Genomic DNA, 23,590 nt, shown 5'->3' on the forward strand with positions numbered 1-23,590 from the left:
GTTTACTCTATAGGCAAGTAAGCCACGATTACTGGAATGTTGTGTATTATAAATAAGGTAAAAATGCTTGTTACATTTACATGTTACTCTTTTTCAAAATTCTTTTCCTTTCAGAGATACTTCTGTGGTTTTTATACTCTATAGGGCAAAATGCATGATTTGTAAGTGATGTCTGAATTGTAAGGTTACAAATTGAATAGTTTGAGTTTTAAAAAAATGTTAGCTATTAGAGATCTCTAGCTTTTCTTTGAGATGGTATACAGTGTCATGAATGTTATATGAGCAGTAGAATCACACATGTGATAGGTGGAGCCTGGGCAAATCTAAAATATAAATCAACTTGCATTAGTGATTCACCAGGAAACATTCACACAGATATTCAGGATATCTAAGATATTTGCTTTTAAGTCAACTTCAGGTAAGAAAAATTTAAGTGATATTTGATCTAAGACGTAGAGGTGAGAAAGGAGTTTCAGCCTTGAGTCTTAAAGAGCTTGCTTTCCTTAAAGAGAGAATTCAAATTTATTTTGATCATGCTTAACTGTGTAAGGCATTCATTTCTTTCATACCACAAAAAGCAAGCTATATTTAGGTTGTAGAATTCATATGGTGAAAGTTAAAATGTGTGGTGTTTTCTTTTTCTCATATATGTGCCATATCTTAACTTCTTCTTTTAAGACCAACAGAACTTTTTAGGAGCTGCAATACTCAGTCAGACCAGGGAGCCATGAATGACATGAAGCTATGGGAAAAAGGGAGTATTAAGATGCCATTTATAAATGTTCCCGTGCTTGATATTAGAAAATGCCAACCAGAAATGTGGAAGGCAATTGCCTGCTCACTTCAGATCAAACCTTGCCACAGCAAATCTAGAGGAAGTATTATCTGCAAGTAAGTACTGTGGGGCAAAAACCCCCAGTTTAGTGGTTCTGCTAAGGATTTTAATGAGAACTAAAAAGCTGCTGTAGGACTGTGTTTGACTTACGTTAGCAAAACAGGGCAAGGCAAACATGGAAGGAACTGAGTTTGCATAGTTACCATTGCTTGAATCTCCATCACTGTAAATGGAAGATGCTTGCCTGTAAATGAGATGGATGTATATGTTTTCATCGTAAAGTTGATTTATTGTTGGGGTTTTTTGGCTCTTTTTTGTGTCTATAAAACCTTTCCTCTTTTTTGGTTTTGGGATCTACTGGTGATCTTCAGCAGTTGGAAAGGTCTGAAAAAAAACTAAGTTTATTTTTTAAAAAATTTTGAAAGCAGGTGATAGAGTGGAAAAGAGACCAGTTAATAGTACAGGTAGTGAGATAGAGTTCAACCCATATTACACATTGGTGAACGAAATAAATTCTTGGTCTTGAAAGATACATGCATACGAAACCTTAGAAAATAAAGATCATCAAGCACAAAGTAGAGGAAGAGTAGTGTAAGCAATAGTTCCTGTCTTCATGTGAAAAAGTTGTTCCTCTCCCTGCATGTAAAATGTAGCATATGCATACATACATATAAAAATACTCCGTGAGGCAGAAGGGGGAAGTTGTGGATTCGGGGCATGGAAGAATGGGGAAATCTTTGCCAGACAAGACCTTTTTTCTTCAAGTAGTGTTCATGAAGTTCTATTTCTTTATTTATCTGAAGATCAGATTGTGTGGAAATACTGAAGAAATGTGGAGATCATAGTAAATTCCCCGAAGGCCACTCAGCTGAAAGTATTTGTGAGCTCTTATCTCCAACAGATGACTTGGAGAACTGTATTCCTTTGGATACATACCTGAGTAAGTATCAACATACCTATGCAACAAAATTAGAAACTGAGATACTTTGAATGCTTATAATTGCTTCTAATATTTTTCATTATTTCTTTTAGAGAAAATTGTATTGGATTTGAGATATTTTATTTAGTGTATTAGAGAAAAATTGGATTTTTCAATTTTTTCATTGTTTTTGTGATTCTTTTTTCTAGCATGTCTTATCCTTCAATGTGGAATACAATTGTATTAGTAAAATTTCATCTTAGTTCTAGATTTCATTCAACTGCATCTTTTTACATTATTTTCCGAAACTGCTCTACCCTATTACTACTTCCTACTGCATATTTACTTCTGTAGGATTTAGACCTTTTTAGCTTTATAGGACTTACCTGATTTAGACCTTCTTCCAAAATAACTTTTGGTATTTCTTTCTCAGGAACTCTGAAAATAGTAGAACTGTGGTTATTAAGAGCTGCAACTCAGAGCATGCCTCAACAAATAAATTGTCCCAGAGAGATGATGTACTGAAGCTTTAGGTGGTTCTTTCCATTTAGCTGCTGCTTTTTCATCTTCTCCTCTCTTAATCTTTGTTAAAGAATACGCTGCCTTAGTTTATTGAATTATTGGATATGCTGCTTCTTGTAGAACTAGTTTAGAAACTGCTTATACAGAATTCTCTTAGCATAAGTAAGTTTGTGTAACATGACTTCTGCAAGGTGTGAACCTTTGAAACTTTCTGCTTTGTTAAGCAACAAAGGCCTCATAGTCTTCTCACTGTAGAAGATAAGGGGAGCTGTGTCCCTGGAGTTGAGGGACAGAACTACACCTAACAGGAGACGAAATAGAAGAATGTTTTGGCTGCTGTCAAGAACTTAGTTTCTCCAGCTGCAGGTGCAAATTAGCAACTGAAGGTCAGGGCTTTAATTGACAGTCCGCCTGACTAAAATGAAGAGATCCAAAGAAGAATGGGGAGACCCGAAACTCTGATTTTGCAATTGGCTTGAGTGACACACAGGGGGTTGGGGCTTGGATTGTGGGGGTATAATTGTCTAAGTTTTTTTCTGCTGAGGGTCTCTCTTCAGGAGGCACCCAGCTTCAGCTGCTCAACACTGTATCTTGCAAGTAAATTATTTATTTTAGAATAATTTCTGGAGTCCATGCCTGAGTCTCTGCTACAGGAAACCTGGGGAAAAGGAACTTCCCTAACATCTTGTAACAGGAGAACATTACTAGTCAGTTAAAGGAAAACAGAAACAAAAGTTTATCAGTGATAGCAAACTTGGTTAAATATCAAGTGTATTTTAAAACTCTGATTAGTTAGTCATTGACTATGGGACTTCTCTTGATTAAACTCTCAGTCATTGTCAGTTTGTAGTTTTGTTATGTAAAGAAAATTATTGGGGAAACAAAATAGAGAAAATATATTTTGGTCGTGAAGACTCATCTGAGACATTATTTCCAGGATTGAGGACTTTGAAATAAGTTAACTACCTTGTTATGTCAAGCTTCTACAGGTGTAGCTAAAAAATAAAAAATATTTTACAGAATTGTCAAAAATATTATTTTGCTGAATGTAGGAAATGCTGAGCTTTACTGAAGAAAAGTAAACCGCATTTAAATCAATATAGATGCCGTATATTCTGTTTCCAGGCCCAAGTTCTTTAGGTAACATTGTAGAAGATGTTACACATCCCTGTAATCCGAATCCATGTGCAGCTAATCAGTTATGTGAAGTAAATAGAAAAGGATGTCAATCTGGAGAACCATGTCTTCCGTATTTGTGTGTGCCAGGTAAGGGTTTTTGGACTTCTGTTCACCTGAGTTTTGCTGATAAACATATGTTACTGAAATTTTGTTGAGAGTTTTAAAGTAAATTGCTGATATCCCAAAAGAACTGTTATCATAATTATCTTGTGTTTTCAAAATCTGTAGCCTCCCTTTCAGCTCTCTTCATTTCTCAATATGTTTCTATTTTTACTGTACACCATAACATAACGTCTTATTAGAAGATATATTACTTATTTTGCTTCAGAAGAAATAAATGTCCATATATGGTCTCTAAACAGCCTGCCTGCTATTTAAAATTACAAGCATGCAATACTGCAAATACAGTGCAGCTTCTGCTGTAGCTTCTGCAGACAGCATGATATGTATTGCCCTGTTTTTCCATATGTTATTAGCCCTATCCACATCATTTTTCTTGTTCATGAAATGAATGGACATTGTGTCTTACCTTGAAATTAATTAAAATGAGGCTGTCAGTCTTGGGAGGACATTTTGAGAGCTCTGGGAAGGTGATCAAATGCAGAGTGCCTTGGGATGTATATTTGCACTGTCAGCAATTCTGGTGTTAAATTAAAGTTCAAGATGGTATGTTGTATGTAATTATCCAAAATCCTCCTTCATAGGCCAGATCAACTTCTCAAAATCTCCCCAGCAGCTCATGAGTAACTAGTTCTGGTCTAAGTAAATTAACGTCCAGACTTTTTCTTAAGAGCTTCGCTGTTGCTGCTTCACTGGATTCAGAGTGCCCAGGTCAAGGGCTTTGGAAGGAGGTGGCATGGCTCTTAATTTATTTGCCTCTCCTTTCCTCTCTCTACTGCTTGAGCTTGCAGCACTTACACAGCATCTCTACACTTCATCTTTAATGACTGACAGCCTGTGAGTTCATTGACTGGAGGAAAAAGGCAGAACTGCAAGGCAGATTTAGCTCCATGTTTCTCCTAGATCTGTATATAGACTTGCAGTTGGGAGGAAAAAGATGCTGACTCTGGAAAACAACAAAAATAGGAATAAGGGATCTTGTGCTGCCTTATCCTTCCACGAGACCCACGGTACCGCTTCTCATTAAAGATAATATCTGGAGATGCAGCAGTACACAGCTGACTGCATTTCTTCTGCTGCTCCATTGAGTGATACTTTTAATGTAGGTGCACCTCACCAATTGTGGTCATTTGAGAACTACATTTTTAGAATATAGGCATTGTCTAACTTCTGTTCCATGCCTAAATGTGTGCTGATTGGGGAGAGAGATATGTGTAGAATGAGTTTCAGCTATCTAATTTTGAAATGGCAGGCTTGGATGGTGTCAATAGCAAGGGTCAAATCTACAAAAGGAGGTGAGAAACTGTATGATGTCTAGCTTCTACAGGCCCTTCATTGTTCCACCTTAGATACCAGTAGCGCTTTCCACAATTTTTCCCCCTCCTTTAAAGCAGAAGGAATCATTCGGTGATGTGAGGGATCACCTACAGTTCCTGAAGCAAAGAGGAAAGCTTGCATTTCATAACTGCTTGAACACATGCATTGAGAGAGACTGAGCGAGTGAGAGCGACACTGATTTTTAAACTGAATTGCATGAAGCAGCCTCCTTTCAAGAGGAAGTCCATACAGAACATTTCCCTGTCTCACATCAGTTCCCTGAATCCCTTTTGTTCCAGCAGTTCTGCAGCTGATCAGCAGTTTCTCCAGTGATTTTTTTTTTTTTAATTACAAAGAGGAAAATTGAGCTTTGCATCACTCATATATCTGCTACACTTGTGTTCTTCTAAAACTGAGGATAGACTTCATTTTTTTTGAGCCTAGGGACATCATTTTGTTAATGTTGTACTATGACCCTTACAAAATAATTTTGTTATTACTAGAGAGGTTGTATTGTCTTCACTTGCTACAAAAGTAATTCAAAGTGATCTGAAAACCAGAGCTTTTGAAGAGTTGTTTACTTCCTTTAAAGGTTGGAAGGTGACTTTTATGTTTGAATTCAGTCTTTTTATTGGTTGAAACTTTTGGGGAATTTATTGCTGTTCATCACTTCTAGGGTCATTTTAATCTATTATTGTTTCCTTGCAATTTTTAAAACCATTTTTCTTCTTTTCCATTCATTTTTTTAAAATCCAGCTTTCCTGCCTTTTTTCCTTTTCTCTTCTCTTCTCGTTACGTCTACCAATAAGAGTTCTTCAGTGTTCACATGAGAGGTACAAGTAGGGAAGGAAGACACAATAAAATATGTGAAATGAGGGGAAATGAGTGGGCTTTACTTGTCAGATCCTTTAATACAGTTTGAGTATTGGAGAGATTGAAGCGTATGTGGTATTTTTATATCACATAGGTTTCATACTCCCACAGAACTGTGGAAAATTTACTTGAGTAATGTTGGAATTACCAGTCTTCTCTGAAGTGAAATTTCTACAGCTACACTGTTTTGAGCAAATGTCTTCTATTTCTGCTACTTGCTGTCTCTATGAAATGAGTGAATTTGTCTAAAGGGCGAGAGCAAGGCCGCATAAGGAACACCTTAGCTTTTTCACAAGTCAAAAAGTAGTAGTTATTTTTGGTAGTGGCACTTGCCAAAATATTTACTAAATATAAGCTAAAATTTTTCCTTGTATATAGGTTGCAAATTGGGAGAAGCCTCAGATTTTGTTGTCCGTCAAGGTACACTTATTCAGGTTCCATCTTCAGCTGGTGGTGATGTTGGTTGTTACAAGATTTGTACCTGTGGACACAGTGGATTGCTAGAAAACTGCATGGAAATGCGTTGTGTTGACCTCCAAAAATCGTGCATTGTTGGTGGACAAAGAAAAAGTAAGTATTAGAACAGTAATTATATCTTTACACAGCACCTGTTCCTTAAATAATTAATTTTGAGATACATATGAAGACTGAGATGATCTGAATGCCGAGTGTATCAGAAAATGCAAAAAGTTAATGTTTGCATCCCTATATATAATACTTGTTTAATTCTTATATATGCTGGAGGGTTCCATTATTTAAATCAACACTGAACTGTGTCTGTCTCAACCAATGGAAGTCCTGTGTGAAGCATGTTCTTAGTACACCATTTTTCAACCAAAAGGTCACTGATATGCCTCACATCCTGTGTTTTATGGTACTTGATAATAGGTAGCTTCCTTTCTAGGAGAAGAACTTGTGGATGCAAGATTTTCTTGCAGTTCTTCGTTATTTGGTCCTTTCTACCCTAATGTTATTAATAGACTTCATCACATAAATATTTGCATTTGTTTTTTGGATCACATATAAATATGTTGAACACAACAGCCACAGTCATGGAGACTCCTCTAGTGACCTCCCTTCATTGTCCATTTTTTCTGTTTCACAGTTATTTATCCATGTGAGCACCTTTTTACCTCTCTCCTTTTTTTTTTTTCTTGAAAGCCTATTAAATGTCTGTTGAATACTGAAGTGTATCAATCTGATTTTCTGTTGTCCACATACTTATTGACTTCTTCTGATAATATTTGTTTTGTCACTTGCACAAAAGCTGTTATTCCTTCTGATACAGAAAAGTCAGCAAAAAAGACTCTTTAACACTGTTTTGAAGGTGTTAAAAAGCAGGCACTTTTATTACAGCACACCGGATGCTTGGAGGATTGCTCCTCTAATCGAGCATGCGCGTGATTTGCACTTCTTGGTATTTATGACATACAGCTATTGCATATTCATTTGTTTCTAATGCTTAGTTAATGCATTAAACATAAATTATTTACATAGCCCCACCCTTTGCTAGAAGTCCATCTTCAGTATTCAAGAGTCTTCATCAGGGGCCTCTAGTCGTCCCCAGGGGTCTTCGAAGCCTGGTGCCCTCCCCGGTGTCGGCTTCTTGACCTAATTTCTTGAGCACGCATATTGTGTTTTTGTGCTGCTACTCAGCAAAAGTCATGTAGCTCTTTCTTCATTTAGTGGAACATTCCACTTTACCAGCTTGCAAGCCAAGGACATCCCGCTTTGCTTCATGTCCAGCCTCTATGGAGCCATTGTGTCTCTGTTAGGTTTGTGTTACATTATGCCTAGTGTTGCGACATTAGGCTTAGTCATGCTACATTATGCCTAGGGGTTTCTAAAAGATTTTTGTTCCTCTTATCACTTCCCTCAATGTATTACATTTAGGTATGTGTCCATGGATGCAAAGTTTTATACTTTCACTCCATTTGTGTTGTGCAAAATTAAGTTTAGCCATCTTTATTATTCACAGAACCTTTTTTTATAAATGTCTATATTTTAACCATTAACATATTTAAGCATTGGTGTCCAAACACTGGGAAAGTTTAAAGCAAGAGCTTATAAATAAGTTTGCTTATATTAGCAGGTTTTTCACACTTGTTTTTATTTGGAGATTTTTGGTAAATGTTTCTGGTCTTGCAGAGACTTTAGCATTCGTCTGTCTAAGAGTTGCTTCTGAGGCAGGTTCTCTGACACATTGCCTCTCCAAAGAAACTTGCACTTTTTCAGATTACTGGAGAAAGTAATCAGAAATACGTCTGAAATTTTATTTGTGTTTTATTTTTGCACAGAGTACAGCTGTCACTTGTTGTGGTAACTATAACAACAGTATGTGTAGCTGGTAGGTATTCAGTATTCAGTAAGTGCTGTCCATTTAAAAACAATGAACCACAAACAAACAAACATAAAAACCCTACAAAACCAAAAGCAAACAGCTTCATCTCTTTTGCCATAATTACTCATTGTGTGTGTGCTGCGCAAAACTCTTGGGATTATATAATAAAAGATAAAAATTACTAAATTCCAAATTTCTTAGATGATGTATTAAAAACATTAAAAATTTACAGTCACCATATTAACTTTTTGTAGTTACTGTACTTAATTTATATGTCAGTTGCAAAAAGCCAGGGTGTAAGTCATAAAATCTGAACTGAGGTTTTTAAAACCATGGTCTATAAACCAAACAGCCCTGAATGCTTTATCTGATGCTGGGGTTTTTTGTGTTGTGAATTGACTCCAATTATGACATGACTGCTGATGAAGAGGACAGTGTGCTGTGTGCACTCTTTAAGAGTGGTAGCCTTGCAAAGTTTTCAAGTGGATCCTAAGTCAGTTACTCTTTACTCTGAAGAATCACCTAAGAGATTGTGTTTGGCATTACCTTCAAATCTTGGAAACTTTTCTTCTTCCGTCCTGACAAATTCCTCCTTCCTTGGGTTAAGCAGAGCTTTTTGTGCTGCAGAGGATTTCTCTTCTATCCCCTCTTGTTATGCCACCATTCATATTGTACTTCTGAATTACTCAAATGCTGAGGATTTTCCTTGTACCCCTGTAATATTTTTCAAAATGTCTAATCCTTAATTTCAACCCTTTGAAAAGAGATTTAATAACCGACCCTGGTCATGGATAGATTGGTTGTCACCAACATAAACTGATTTTACAGAAAACATACAACACAGTGACGGGCAGTCATACAGACAGTTTATGAAACCAAACTGTAACTGTTAAATTGAAGAAACATTCCCAAAGTTTGCAGTTTGATTCTTTGATTCGGCTGTGAAAATGTTATTGACTTATAAAATGCAAAAATTAGGCGGATTGCTCCATCTTGAAAAAGCAGCTCTGCTAGTGTCCGTTGCATTATTAAGGGCTCCTTTCTGAACACCAGTGGATGAACACAGACCTCTCTATTTGTGTGTCTCTTGTGCTGAATCTGGATCTGGGTTTCTGTTCAGCTTTGCTACAATATTTCTTCTTCCCGGCTTTGGATAAAGCTACGTTGTAACTTGTACTGCTTGTCAAGGCTAAAATTACGACTATAATGGATGTGGCAAAACAATGAAGGCTGTAATGAAGCACTGGCACTTTTTATGTCCCGACAAAAAGTACACACAAAGGAAAGAAATGAGCACTATGGAGGAGTTTTCCATTGCGTATGAGACTATGGCTGAAGGTCTAGCAGTCTAAAGTAAAATTAATTTAGGAGAAGAATGTATCTTTACAAAAGCTTTAGCTTTAAAAATACGATGCTTGCTAGCCAGAATTTATGGAAGTACTATGTAGTATGCTACCACTTCTTCTGTTTTCTGAGTGTATTTCCTTTTGCAGCTTTAAATTGTTCTTAAAAAAAAAAAAAAGTTAACTTATACAGGCTTTGAAAGGATAAAGTGCTTGTTTACTTGTTTAACTAGTTAATCAAAAACATGTGAACAGACTTTAAGTGAATAAAGCAAAACTTGAAATCTAACAAAAGACAGAAATTTCAATGGGAAAAGGAACTGAATAAGGGAAATTACAGAAACAATATTGAAAATATAATATCTATGTAATACATGAGAGTATATGGTCTTCTGGTATATTTGCATTAATTTCATGCATTTGCTTAATTACTTTTATTTTAAGGTCATGGAACGTCCTTTAATATCGATTGTAATGTCTGTTCATGTTTTGCTGGAAACTTGATATGTTCTACACGTCAGTGTCTAACTGAGCATAGTTCAGAAGATGAACGTCGGAAGTTTACAGGTAACTTTTCAAACTATGGAAACCGTAAGCTTAATATTCTTAGAGTGAGGATTAGCTTATAAATTCTTTCTACAGTATTAATGGAAAATACCTGATAATTTGTTATTAATATGTTCTTTTAACTATTTTTCCATGTCCAACCTGCACTTCAGGAAAAAGACCTTTTAAAAAAAATTAGTACTGAAAAATAAAACCTCAGGTAATATGTAAAAATAGGTAGAGACAGGGTAATGCCACTGGGAACAAGAGATAAGGGGTTTAGGGAAAAAATGTAGACAGCTAAGTTGAATTAGCAAAAAGGCAGGACACAGATTTCCCTTCCTACTACTTATAAGTGCATACATGCTCTGGCATTGCTAAATTACAAGGGGGGAGGGAGTTGCTGAAGATATGGCACATCTTTGCATTTGCTGGAAGGCAAAAATATCTTAGTGATCACTTGTGTATCTTCTGTCATGTAAAAATAAGTGTGCACCAAATCCCTGTTTTGTGTGTTGCTTTTACAGGTTTGCCATGTAACTGTGTAGATCAGTTCGTACCAGTATGTGGTCAAAATGGACGCACATATCCAAGCGCATGCATAGCTCGTTGTGTTGGGCTCCAGGACAATCAATTTGAATTTGGATCATGCATTTCCAAGGATCCTTGTAACCCTAACCTTTGTAAGAAAAATCAGAGGTAAAAGTAGAATATGGGTTTTAGCTTTTCTTTGGCATCATATACTCATGAAGCAGATTTAGTTTTTCTTTGAATGTGTTGTATATCGTAATGACATTCTACTTTTGGGTACTTCAATAAAAATAACTGTTTGAAGTAACTATTTTTTATTTCCTATAGTTAGTAATGGACTGTAATAACTGCCACTTCTTCATTCTGTTTACATAGTGCTTTTTTAAATTCATGCAGAACTCAGTTTTAGCAGTAAAAGGCAACTGATGTATACTTTCAAAAATGGGAGAATCGAATTATGTTGAAATGGCAATAAGTGTCTTTTTACTACTTTTTTTCATACCTCCTTCTAGTAGTTAAAAAAAAACACCACCAGAACACCTGGATCCAAGACTTGGATTCACTCCTGCTCATTCATTCAATAATGTGTGCTTTTTTTATCTCTAAGGAAAATATCGATCCCTCTGGAAGACTTGAGTTTATCTTAATTACATTGATATCTTGTGAAAACCACGTCTGTACAATCTCTGTTTTTCAATGTCAGAAAAAACAAAATCTATGTAGACAAACATATTAAAACAAAAATATGCTCCATACTAGTGCCAGGGGAAAAGAAAATCTGATCTTTCTTACAGAAATCAGTCTGTGGCTCATAATATTGGGCTCTGTCTTCAATTTTCTCAGTCTTGTGCAATACTGCAATCTCCTTTGAATTTGTATTTGAAAGAAAGCCACCATAAGAACTTGTGTAATACCAGAGTTTCATGAAAACTTATTATAGCATTTTTTTTTCCATTTTCTGTACTTTAAACATCTTGATGCAGAAAACTGCAATGAAAACACTGTAGTTTTGTAGCTGTAATAGCTATTATGGCATTGAAAACTGGAATTTCAAAGCTGCATTGTGGATATACACATTTTACCTTTTATATTTTTAATTTGGAAAGTATAGAGAGGTTTTTCAGTTTTACAGAATAACCATTATGCTTAGAGCCTCAGCTTGCAGTTCCAGTACAGGCCTGTGTAAAAATGCATTTTTCTAGGTCAGTTTGATAATGTAGCGTAAACTAAACATGCCCATTTCAAAAGATCTCTGAAGCGCTTAGAATCTATTTGAGATCTTGTATTCCACTTGTAAAGTGTTTAAATCTCAGAATTTCTGAGTCTTCCCTAATATAAAAAGAAAATGTGTAACGCATAGGACAGCAGGAGTCAGAGAGAATAAGGATGTATTGTACACAATCCAGTGGCAGCTTTGTTGTCATTTGTAGAAGGAAGCGATTGTTAAAAAAGCCATTTGACCTTTCATCACTCTGTTCATCAAACTCTATGGGCTGGCATTTCTCTAGCAGAGGGATATCTTGCAGGGCATTTAGCAAACGTTTTGCAGGTAACACCATGGAAGGTACATATTTAATATAAAGGCAAAAGAATTTCTGCTGTGTATTGCTGCTCTTATCTGTGAAGGCTTAAGAGGGATGACATGCCAAAAAACAAAATTATTTTAATACTGGATTTTTCCAGTTGTTTGCAGTAATCCCCAAGACTGGATGTGATATACTGAACCTACAAAGCTAGAATCCCATTAGATATTTGCAGTTGACACCATATAATCCTGTAAGTCTTCTTGTCACTACCTCCTCAAGGAAGGGTGAGGCTAGACCTCTGCAATTTAATCTTTTTCTCTTGCAATTCACTGTTTTTATATTTTTATCTTGTTTTCCTTAAATGCATTTACAAAACAAAGCTTGGGAGTAGGTAAGAAGTTTATCCAAGCCTTTTTTGAAAAATCCATTGAAAAATACTTGGTAAAAGATTTGTTTTAGTAGAAAGTGTAGTTGTATTCGCATACATTGACTGAACGTGGTATGAACCAGTTTCAGGTTTGTGATGAGACCTGAAATTGGCTATTCAGAATGTTTTATCGCATGTATTTCCTTCAGCTCTGCTAAACCATAGTTAGATTTCATTGAAAATATTTTCCCTGAAAATTGAGACATAAAAAAAGTCCTATGACATTATATGAAATTGTTATTACTTTATGCAGGTGCATACCAAAGAAACAAGTTTGCTTGACTAGTTTTGGAAAGTTCGAATGTAGCCAGCATGAATGTGTGCCAAGGCAGTTAAATTGTGACCAGACTCGGGATCCTGTTTGTGACACAGACAATGTGGAATACAGTAACTTGTGTACTTTGTACCAAAAAGGGAAAAGTTTAGCATATCGAGGAGCATGCCAGGTAGGAAGTTGTTCCTGCAATAAATGTAAAATCTTCTTTGTACTTTAATGTTCAACTTCGCAATATTCTGGTTTTTATAGATTACAAAATGTTTTCATTGAAAATAATCCTTTTAAAATGTAATTTTCACTAGGATAAAAAGTACTCTCACAAAATTATACTTAGAATTTTGTCAAATGTTTCTCTGCTTTTGCTAACAGTTGTCTCAAAATCAATCAAAAGCTTTACTTATGCTTTCTTGGTGATGATACTCTGATATTTATGTTAAGTCTTCCTATATTTTTCACTATTAAAGCTTGCACTGAGGCATGTTTGCAGTAATTAGTGTGGGTTCTTGGTTAGTTAAATGCTCTTTTTCACCAGTTTGAACTTGTTTTAAATAAAAATTAATGCCTGGTTGTGGTCATAGAAAGATTTGTGTGATTGTGCCCCAGTTTTACCAAGTTCATTGTTCAGAATCTATTTACACCTAAGTTTTGTTAGAGACCAGTCAGTCTGTAAAATTTTCTTCAGGGGGTCTGGATTGGATAAGTCTTCATATTGATCCCTAAAAAGGATTAAGATTAGGTTTACTTCTTCCATCCTACTGCTCCCTATGGTGTTGGTAGACAAGCTGTTTCTGTCACTTTACAAGAAAAGTCAGAAGCTACTCTTTTCAAAGTTTCTGGCTTTACCATTGATAGGCTCTTCATCTCCAGCTTTTCTGCAAATGATGAAGATTAATTTGAGACTTTCTCTTGGTCTCAGCTGATGGATATTCTTAGACGTACAGGACGTTTTATCATGGTTTTTCTGTATTATATTATAAATGCTGTTGCTCTTTTAACCCACTTCTAGTTTCTGCCTTTCTGTCTTTATACTGTCTTTTTCTTGCCCTTTTTCAGCAGCTTCGTTAAGTACAGATAATTCTTCTCATTGCACATCAGATATTTCATGAGATACTCGGAGAATGTTCAGCCCTTAAACAGTAAGAATCAAAGGAATATTGCATGGCTGGTTTTTTTTCTCCAGCAGTTATATGTCTAGTTGTATCCATGTTCACAAAGTCTTTGACACTGGTAGCTTTAAGTTTTCACTCTTCTTTTTATAAGAAAGATGATTGCAAGGTATGGAACTATTTGGTATACTCACATATACTTGTCCTCTATCAGTTTTGTTGTTAGCTTAGGTGTGTAACATAGAAACTGTAATTGTCTTGCTATTTTAGAGGATATACAGCGATCAAGTAGCTATAGTGACTTACTTGAAATATTATTTAAATAAAATATTTAGACCTTAGCAAGAAATTATGGAATGAATTATGTCATTTCACAAGACTTTGGACAAAAGTATTAGTGATACCTTGTCTGCAAAGAGTCAGCAGTTCTGTTTGCTTCTGTCCATGTTCAGAAGCTTAAGATTATTGGTACTTGACCTCTTGAATGTGTTGGACTCATATATGTGTGCAGGCAGGACAGGAAGAAACTATATTGCAGTTTTCTTTGATTTTTCACATGGGTTTGAATCAAATTATACGGTAGGTATGTTTTTTCTGAGAGAAAATTGACACAAATATTTTATAGATGTCTCAACAATAAATATATTTTTGTCAGAGAGGTATCTAGTAATGGATCTTATTCTTTTGAAATAAATGTATACATTTAGCTTCTCAAATAATGTGTTAGAAATAAATAAAGTCATAGAATCATTTAGGTAAGAGAAGACCATTAAGGTCAAATCCAACTGTAAACCTAACGCTGCCAGTTGCACCACTAAGCCATGTCCCTAAGTGTCATATCTGCACGTCTTTCGGATACTTCCGGGGGTAGTGACTCAACATGCACACACACACTGAATTTTAAGAACACAAAAACACACTGAGGTGAATGATTAAATAAATTATTAATAAGCCATCAAAGTATTAATAAATGAACAGCAAGTAATTTGTTAATAAATTAATTTGATTACTAAAGTAATATTTATTACATAATGAAGTTACAGTAATCTTACATTTAAATAATTTAATGAGTAAGTTACCTTAAATGACATGGTCATTTTATTTAAGCATTAGCAAAGAACGAAATTTATTGTTTCCCAAAACATGTCTTATTGTACATTTCCCAGATTCCAACTGACATTTTTCTATCACCTTCTTTAAGTACTTATTCTTTGCATTTATTACCTACTCATAAACTGGCAGGTGATTTACTCTAGATTTCCTACTTTTTTGAACATTTGACAATATTATCAGCAAATTCCCATGGACTTTAGTTTTCTTAATATTAAAACTACTCTGGCATTTTGTCTGTAGCAGGGATAAATTGATCTTCTAAACATTTCTGTGTGTTTCAGCCATTTTGCAAATCAGTGGAACCCGTCTGTGGACATAACGGGGAAACTTACAGCAGCGTCTGTGCTGCCTATTCTGACCGCGTGGCTGTCGACTATTATGGCCCCTGTCAGGCTGTCGGTGTTCTCTCAGACTATGGCTTTCATACAGAGTGTGCTTTTGTTAAATGTCCCCAGCGTTCTGCTACAGGCTGCAAACCGGTTATTGCGCCAGGTATGTTAATTCGTTGTTGGAGTTGACTGCAGATAGGAGAAAGTCTCCAGGCCATGTGTATAAATCGATGTCTGTTTGGAACAAAACTTATGCTTTAAAATACTGTCTTTCATAATATCTTTGAAACATCGAAGAGAAAGGGTGAAATAGAGATATTTCTTAGGGCTAGAACAAGCCAGTATCAGGACTCAGCTGAGCAATTCTGAAGCAGAAAGGCCTTGGCTTCAGGAGTCTTAAGTCAGTCTCTAGAAACTTGCAGCTGTCCCCATAGGCCTCGTTTGGGAGAAAGGAATGAGGTCCGTGGTGGCTAGGGTAGAATGTCACTGGGAATCAGACGGGTAATTTTTTGGAAGTGGCAGCACAGATACCACACTGGAATGCTAAACTATTGTCAAAGTAGAGTTCCCAGAAGAGCAAATATTATGTTTAATTAGAAGACAGAGTAAGATACCGTATATATTTACGGTACTGTGAAAGAGTAGGACAGTAGGAATAGTTTTGCAGTTTTACTGTTCTGAACTGGCTTTTTATTGTTTTCACAAATACTTCATTTTTGAAACAGTCAGTAACTAACCAAAGGTAATACACAGAGCAAGGAAAGCTCAGTTTTTAAAAAGAAATGGTTTTACGCATTTTTCTCATTCACTGTTTTGAAAAGGGGTCTTTGTGCTTCGGTATTACATTTAATATTGTAAAAGTCACTCGGTGAACGTGAATTATATATAATAAGTTGGGGGGTGAATTAAATATACAATCATGGGTAGAAAGTTGAAGTATTAGCTTTTTGGTTTTTGAGATAGTGAGAAAAAACAGTAGAAATACAACATGCTTTTGTATTAAACATGAATCTGTCAGACAAGTCCTTTTTCCCTCCATACTATATAAAGATTCTAAGCTCCAACATGGTATAGCTGCATAAATTTATGTTTGCAATGTGCATAATTGCTTCTGTCACATCCTAGCTATTTCAGCTCTTGAAATTGCATCATTTCTGTAGCTGTATATGCATGCATCCATACAGAACTTGGCATGCTGTACACAAAGTGCCTGTAGTTTTTAGCTTACAATAATGTATCATCTTGAAACATATGAAAATCCATCTTGTTGCTTCATGTTGATAGTAGTAAATGTGTACTGAAAGGTGACTATCTAACTGAAAGATTTACTTTGCTTTATTAGTTTTGCTATTTTCTTTCTCTGTTCACGTTCAACTTTTGACTTCTGCTTACTTGAAAAAGTGAAAAGACTATATACTTTTGTGTCTGAGACTTTTTTATTCACATAGGAGCCTGCTGTCCACTATGTGCTGGAATGCTGAGAATCCTGTATGACAAAGACAAGCTGGATACTTTTGCAAGGGTAAATAGTTTAATCATGCCTTATGTTAAATGGTACGTGGAAAACTCAAGTTACTGTATACTCTCTCCTGAAAAGTTAATACATTATAAACCCAATTATTTTTCAGTAGATGGTGTGTGATTAGATTTTTTTCCTTTATCCTGTTTATACTTTCCTCTATTTCTTAATAGCAGGTATAGAAATTGAATTACAATGAAAAGCAAAACAGAATTAAAGTAGGCACAAACAATCACCTTCAGATTTGCAGTTTAAATGACTCGTAATAGTAAAAGACAAATTATATGGGAACTGCATCTATCTCATGCTTGTAATACAGTGCATATTTGTTACTTTTGGTTAAGATTATTCTGCTAGCTCACTATTTCCTAATGTAGGTAACTTAGTTCTGACATTGTCTGATGTTTAAATTGGGCTGGATAACACTCTTTGGGTTATCTAGATAGTTGTCACAGATTTCGTTGCTCATCAGCTGAAATGTTGGGTGTGAATTCAACATCTCTGTAAGTTAGACACCAGCATCCCTCATTGCTGCTCTTTGAGAAACTCTGGTGTCAGATGGATCTTCTGATGTTGATTGTCTATCACTGAGCACAACTTACTAGGCCCAAACTCCCCATGTGGTGTATGAAAGGATTGCACTTTACTAACCCCTGCTTTTATGCTTCAGTATATGGAATGCTTGATTTTTGGCATGACATCACAACAAAATAGAGTAATACAGCCTAGTGAAACAAAACAGTTCATGTTTGCATCTACACATGATTTCTATTTTTTTAAATATCAAAAAGAAAGATAATTTGATCTAGGTGTTCCTGTTCTGGCAGGTGGATTGGACTAGATGGTCTTTCAAGGTCCCTTCCAATCCCTAACATTCTGTGATTTCCCCTAAACAGTACAAAATTACATTAACTTGTTTATATGTTTAGAAGTAGAGAGAATTAGCTATTATTGTAAAAACACATTAAAAGTTAGCTTTAACAGGACCCCTGGAGGCATCTAGTCCAACTCCTTGCTCAAAGCAAGGTTAATTCTGGTTAGATCAGCTTGGACATCTGAGTTTTTAGAACTTCCAGGAGTGGAAATTCCACAAGCTGAATGCCACTGGACAATGACTTTTGCTGGTTCTGTTCTTGCTGTTGCAGCCCTCTGTGTGGTTGGTCTTCATCATAAGGATGTGCTGCTGATTGATATTCTACTGATTTCCTCCCAGAGATCTCTGTGTGTGTCTGTGCATTGACAAATTTTACTGAGTAACAGTGTCATTAGGTCATGACTGCATCCTGGCGTGTTGTCCAGTTGTCATCTCTGATGGTACCAGGGACACAGTGACCACTGCAGCTTCTAAGTTTACTCAAGTAGTTATTAAGTACTTAGTGATAAATCCTCTCACCTACTAAGCACCCTAAAACCTGTATTAGGGTACTTCGTAGTTGCTTTCTTTCTTCTTTTTCCCCCCTTCTCTTTTTTCTTCCCTTTGTCATCACAGTCTTGCTGAGTTTTTCTTTTCTTGCTCACCTGAAGCCAGGATACACAATGTTCAAATTTTCAGAACTCATATATATAAATATATATGTCTCTTTACATTTAAAATATGTGATCTCTCAAGCATTCAAGTCAGCATTCTCTTAGCACATACTGGAAGTTACAGAAGTTTGACAGAAGTTCTCTGCCTTGGAAACTTCAATCAGGGGTCATCCAATAAGCCCCCAGAGATGATCTCTAACTGGTCACAGCCACCTGGAGACTGTGCATGGTGTGACACCAACCTGAGTGTAAAGAGTTAGAAGCTCTGTGCTTTTGTTACTCCAGTGTGAGTCAGAGGCCAGTTAATATATCCTGATAATACAACAGAAGATGCCCAACTGTGTATTTGAGTAGTTTTGATACTTCTGTCATCTACATTAAATTAATGTTAATACCATTGATCTCCTCTGATTCCATCAATAAAACTATAAGATTGATGTGCAGCTGTTGCTTTTGACAGTGTACATACATATATACATATATATATATATATATATAGCATATACATCCACTGTACTGGAGATGGTTAAGTCTCAGCTAGATGGAATCATTGCTGAAAGTGCTAGCATATGCTTTAACCAACCAAGAGGGCAGGGAGTAGTAATGTATGCTTGCTTTAGTTCAGACAGGTCATTCTGAAGGGAAAAAACGGCTTTAATTACTGAAGAGTTCTGATTTTTTTTTTTTCCCCCTCTTCCCACCACTCTGGCCTTTTTTGTAAAGGTAGCAGGAAACAAAAGTTGGTGTCTACACAGACCAAAGAAATGTTACACATCTGCTAAGATTCTAATCTAATCTACTAGATTTCTAATCTAAACATCAAAATCCAAGTTTGACGCTATCATTCATCCTGAAAGTATCCATGTGCTTCTGTTTTAAAACTGTTTGAACAGGGTTTGCTAATCAGTCAGCATGTCAGACTGCATTTTAATGGGGCTATGACAAGGAAAGCCTATACAAGGTTTAGTAAAAGAAGTGTGTGACACCCTGCAAATTTGATTCATGTAGACTACTTGGATTTCCAAGATTTCCATTTGTTAAGGTCCTGTATCAGTGTTCTTAAAAGAAATAAAGCTACAGTAGAATAACAAGGATGGATCTCTTGCAGCTGAAGCTAGGAAACGGAACACAACAGAATGACCAGAAGTCACAAGCAAACTATTTGTGTTGGTGTCTATAGGGTTCAACACAACCAGAACTGACCTAGAAAAATGGTGAAAAACCTTCAAGGTGTGACAATCCTTAAATAGAGCATCAGCAATCAGATTACTGTTTGCCAGATATAGACAGCAGAACAGAAATAAGAATTTTAAGATGAAAATATATTTACCTGGTACTTATGTAGTGATCTTGAAATGTCTCATGTTCGCATATATACAGACATATATTTGTCTTCACAAAGTCATAGCTCTTGATTTCTGGTGGCTCTTGGAAGAGGTTCTGTGATGGTAATGGAGTGCCAGCTGCTAGGGCTGCTCTACCGCTTGTCTTCCAGCACGAGAGTACAAGCCACTGTAGCAGATAACCATTTACATGATTTTGAAGTACATGATACATACACGCACTTAACCATGAAGGTGGGGAACACCACATATCAAAAAAAACTATAGTTAATTTAAGAAGTAAAGCATTCTTCACCTTCTTCCTTTCACTTTTTAGTGTTTTTGGGGGGTTGGGGATTTTTTTGCTAGTGGTTAAAACCAAGTAGTATAATGGCTGAAACAAGTTTTCTGTTGTGATACATCGTTATTAAAACTAAAGAGGAAAACTGTAATTTTGCATAACATCACATTGCCAACAAAGTTCTTTGTTTTCTTCCAGGTGACAAATAAAAAGCCTATAACAGTGCTTGACATACTTGAAAAAATCCGCCTGCATGTCTCAGTGCCACAGTGTGATGTGTTTGGATACTTAAGCATAGAATCTGAAATTGTGATTCTCATTGTTCCTGTGGATCAGAACCCCAAACCATTGCAGGTAGACTATGTTATTATGTTGCTTACCCAGCACGGAAGCATGGATTTACTTCATTTTTATATGAATACACTCTACTATCTTCAATATAGCAGTTTTAAAATTGTGCATTTTTCGGTGTACTGAATACGTGGGGATTTCTCTAGTGAATCAAATATGAATAGCTAGTATTATGGATGTTAAAATCTGTCTTGAAAATCCTGCTTTTCTGATAAGAGGCTTTTGAGTATGGGAAATAAGAGGGGTGAGGTAAAGGAAGGCCAAGGATAGAGTAGTATGATTTCTGTGTTAAAATTAATGCAGAACTCTCAACTTCCTGTGGCTAAAGTAATAGAAAATATAAACTGATTAAAATAAATAAATTGCTGAATGACCTCTTAAATTAATATTAATCATATATTAAATGTATACCTGCATATGAAATGGTACTCCTTTGTCTCCAGTGTAATGGTTAAAAGTAGATTGAAGTATATGTGATATTAGACTGAAGCACATCATACATATTGGTATCATATTAATATATTGTGCATGTATTGATGCTAAGCAGTAGTTCATACCAAAGAGCATCTGTTGATACTGTTTTGAGACCATCTTGGTTTTGATATTCCTTTCCACCTTATGGTGAAAAGTTCTGGGAGATCCCGAAATGCTATTATGACCTTAAAGGGGAAGTAACATTCCAATAAGCTGCCCAGCTTGCTGTGCTGTAGCTAGTTCATGCTAGCAAACAGGAAACTGACGCTCACAGTACTGAACTCTAAAGGTAGACCAACAAATACAGCTCCAATTCCTTACAGTATTTTCTTAGGAGCAGTTCAGAACAATAGAAATAAGGCTCTCGCTATGTATTGCATTATTATTGTCTTGGAGCTGTTGTTTAATTTTCACTTTCTACTTGTTGACCTGTGCAAGACCAGTGAGGATATCTTCTTCCTATTAAAAGGAACATAATTTGTTGCCATTTTATAGTTGTTTCTAATACTCTTGCCTGACCCTCCTGACAGCACTTTATAATCAAGTCCCCTGTGAGATTAGGTGCTGTGACTGGTTTATTCTGTTAACTTGACATGTTGATGTGTGCTAGTGTACAATGAAGGATTTACCTTTGAAAAGGAAGGGGAGAAAAAGCCTGCCCACAATCTCTCTCTTCTACAATACAAACAGAATTCAGCCAGGTTCATTTCCTTGTTGTTGTTAATTTTATATTGATGGCTGCTACCCATTTCCATTTTATTTCTACAGTCTAATTTTGCATGCTCAGTATTGCTTCTGGGATAGACTACAGTAGTGGTGTAACATGAGGGGACAGAATCACTGCCATAAACTTTGCAAGCTGCAGTATCTAGTAGGGGAGTTGTTTCTCAGCCAGATATATTGAATGTATTTTGCTTGCCCATGCTGCTAGAGCAACTCTGTTATGTGCAATGGAGCTTCAACTTACGTCTCCTCCTTTAGCAGAAATAGCCCAAAATGTTACCAGGACTTAGGAAACAAGGTTTTGAGCCTTGCCAATGTTGTCAGCTCTCATTCCATCTGCAGCAGGTGCTGTCGGACTCCTGGGGAGAGGAAGACTCTCTGAAATTAGAGAGGCCACCTGAAACCAGGGAGAGGCTGCTCATCTCACTGGTGACAACCATTGCTGAGCTAGAAGTTTCTCAATTTTCAAAGCTTTGGGCATCCAGATATTAAGTTTGTCAAGTTAAAATTTCACTAGAGGCAGCTTCCAGAATTGTTAAAGAGACCTAGTGCTAAACTGATTCCTGGGTTGCAGTAGAAGGTGGAAAAAATGGATTCGCTAACATGAATTCATAATTATCATCACATCAGTGGAGGAATAGAAACCTGTGTTTTCTCAGGTTTTCCTGTTACTTCCATTCTTCCCTTCCCATAAAAGAAATCAGTTTTCCTTGATTTGGAAGAAAAAGCCCAATAAGTAGAAAATCCTGATTTTTCCACTCTTGCAGACTTCAAGGCAGTATCTTGGTCAATCAGAAAGTAAGTCTTCAGTTTTAGAGTTACTTACTTTAATTATAATTTACCGTGAGCTTTTGGGCATCAACATTGAAACATCACTCGTGATAACTTGTACGTAGCTTCCTTCCTTCCCCTTTGCTACTACTCAGGGCTTCCACAGTAATTTTGACGGTACCAAAATCTATGGTGAGAGCTCTAACATGTTTTCTAAGAAATACTCCCCAAAATAATATAAATCTTATGTGCTGAGAGGACTAACTCAAGTTTTCTTTCCTGAATTTTGCTATCTAGCAACATTTTTGCATTGTCATTTTACATGGCAGGAAGAGAAATAATAACTTTTTTTTTTTCTTAGATTGAAGCCTGCAATAAAGAAGCAGAAAAGATAGAGTCACTGATAAATTCAGACAGTCCAACATTAGCATCACACGTACCACTGTCAGCTCTAATTACATCTCAAGTACAAGTTTCATTTAGCATTTCTTCTCCTTCTGTTCAAGTGATGCCTGTTCAGCGCTCCCTGATCATAAGCCTTTTATTCACCTTGTCAGGATTAATATATTATATATAACTGCTTAGAAAATATGCATGAGAATTGTGGTGTTTTGTATTGTAAAGGACATTCAGAATTGTATATCACTGAATCAGAAAACAAAAATTGTAGATTTGATGAACTAATATTTTTTCAATTAAGAAATGAAAGTATTTTGAATAATGTGAAAAGATTATTCTTTTATTCATTACTAGTCAGATGACTGTTTCAGCAGTTACATTATTTTCCATTGATCTTAGAAACATAAAAATATTCTGGAAGGTTCTGACATGATTTTTTTTTTTTAATTTTTGCAATAAGGGATTTTATAGGGTTTTTTTCAGCAATAAAATAGTATTTTGAGTTTATTGAAGAATGTTAATTTTATATAGGTGCGTATCAGTGACAATGAAAAGTAGGCACCTATTTTAAGCCTCATTTTTGGAAGAAATAACTTGCTGCTACTTAATTACCTTACCAAAAATTTGAGAGTTTATTCTCATGTAAATATGCTTTCATGTTTTGTTATGAAGAAAACTAGCTATCCCTGGGCCTATTTGAGTGGATGTCTTTACTTGGGACTAGTGAAGATTTGCAGGACATTGGGTTCAATGCTTGTAAAATGACAATCAAGTTCTATAATAGTACCTGACTTCAATGAAGAAATATGTTCTTTTTATAGTTTTGTACATTTCAGAATCTCATATTGGATGCAAAATTGTAAAGATTCTCAGTATCTATATTTAAGTGCCATTTAAAA

The 23,590-nt window shown here is 35.9% G+C and overlaps 1 protein-coding gene across 5 annotated transcripts in view; it reads left to right on the forward strand.

Annotated features, from left to right (window-relative positions):
- RECK (reversion inducing cysteine rich protein with kazal motifs) overlaps positions 1 to 22,963 on the forward strand; it is a 60,400-nt gene extending 37,437 nt beyond the window's left edge. For 4 of the 5 annotated variants that reach the window (XM_065628197.1, XM_065628193.1, XM_065628194.1 and 1 more), the window contains 11 exons: positions 679 to 891; positions 1,639 to 1,775; positions 3,402 to 3,542; positions 6,144 to 6,335; positions 9,894 to 10,016; positions 10,523 to 10,694; positions 12,733 to 12,925; positions 15,257 to 15,467; positions 16,753 to 16,826; positions 20,172 to 20,327; positions 22,654 to 22,963. In XM_065628197.1, the coding sequence (XP_065484269.1) occupies positions 679 to 891; positions 1,639 to 1,775; positions 3,402 to 3,542; positions 6,144 to 6,335; positions 9,894 to 10,016; positions 10,523 to 10,694; positions 12,733 to 12,925; positions 15,257 to 15,467; positions 16,753 to 16,826; positions 20,172 to 20,327; positions 22,654 to 22,869 (1,828 nt within the window). In that variant the 3' untranslated portion in view covers positions 22,870 to 22,963. Of the gene's footprint in view, positions 1 to 678; positions 892 to 1,638; positions 1,776 to 3,401; positions 3,543 to 6,143; positions 6,336 to 9,893; positions 10,017 to 10,522; positions 10,695 to 12,732; positions 12,926 to 15,256; positions 15,468 to 16,752; positions 16,859 to 20,171; positions 20,328 to 22,653 lie in introns of those variants that run through there. The other variant, XM_065628195.1, reaches the window with a different exon arrangement.
- The last annotated feature ends 627 nt before the right edge of the window (positions 22,964 to 23,590 follow it).

The sequence above is a fragment of the Caloenas nicobarica genome, chromosome 2, assembly GCF_036013445.1.
Source record: "Caloenas nicobarica isolate bCalNic1 chromosome 2, bCalNic1.hap1, whole genome shotgun sequence".
NCBI classification, from domain to species: Eukaryota; Metazoa; Chordata; class Aves; order Columbiformes; family Columbidae; genus Caloenas; species Caloenas nicobarica.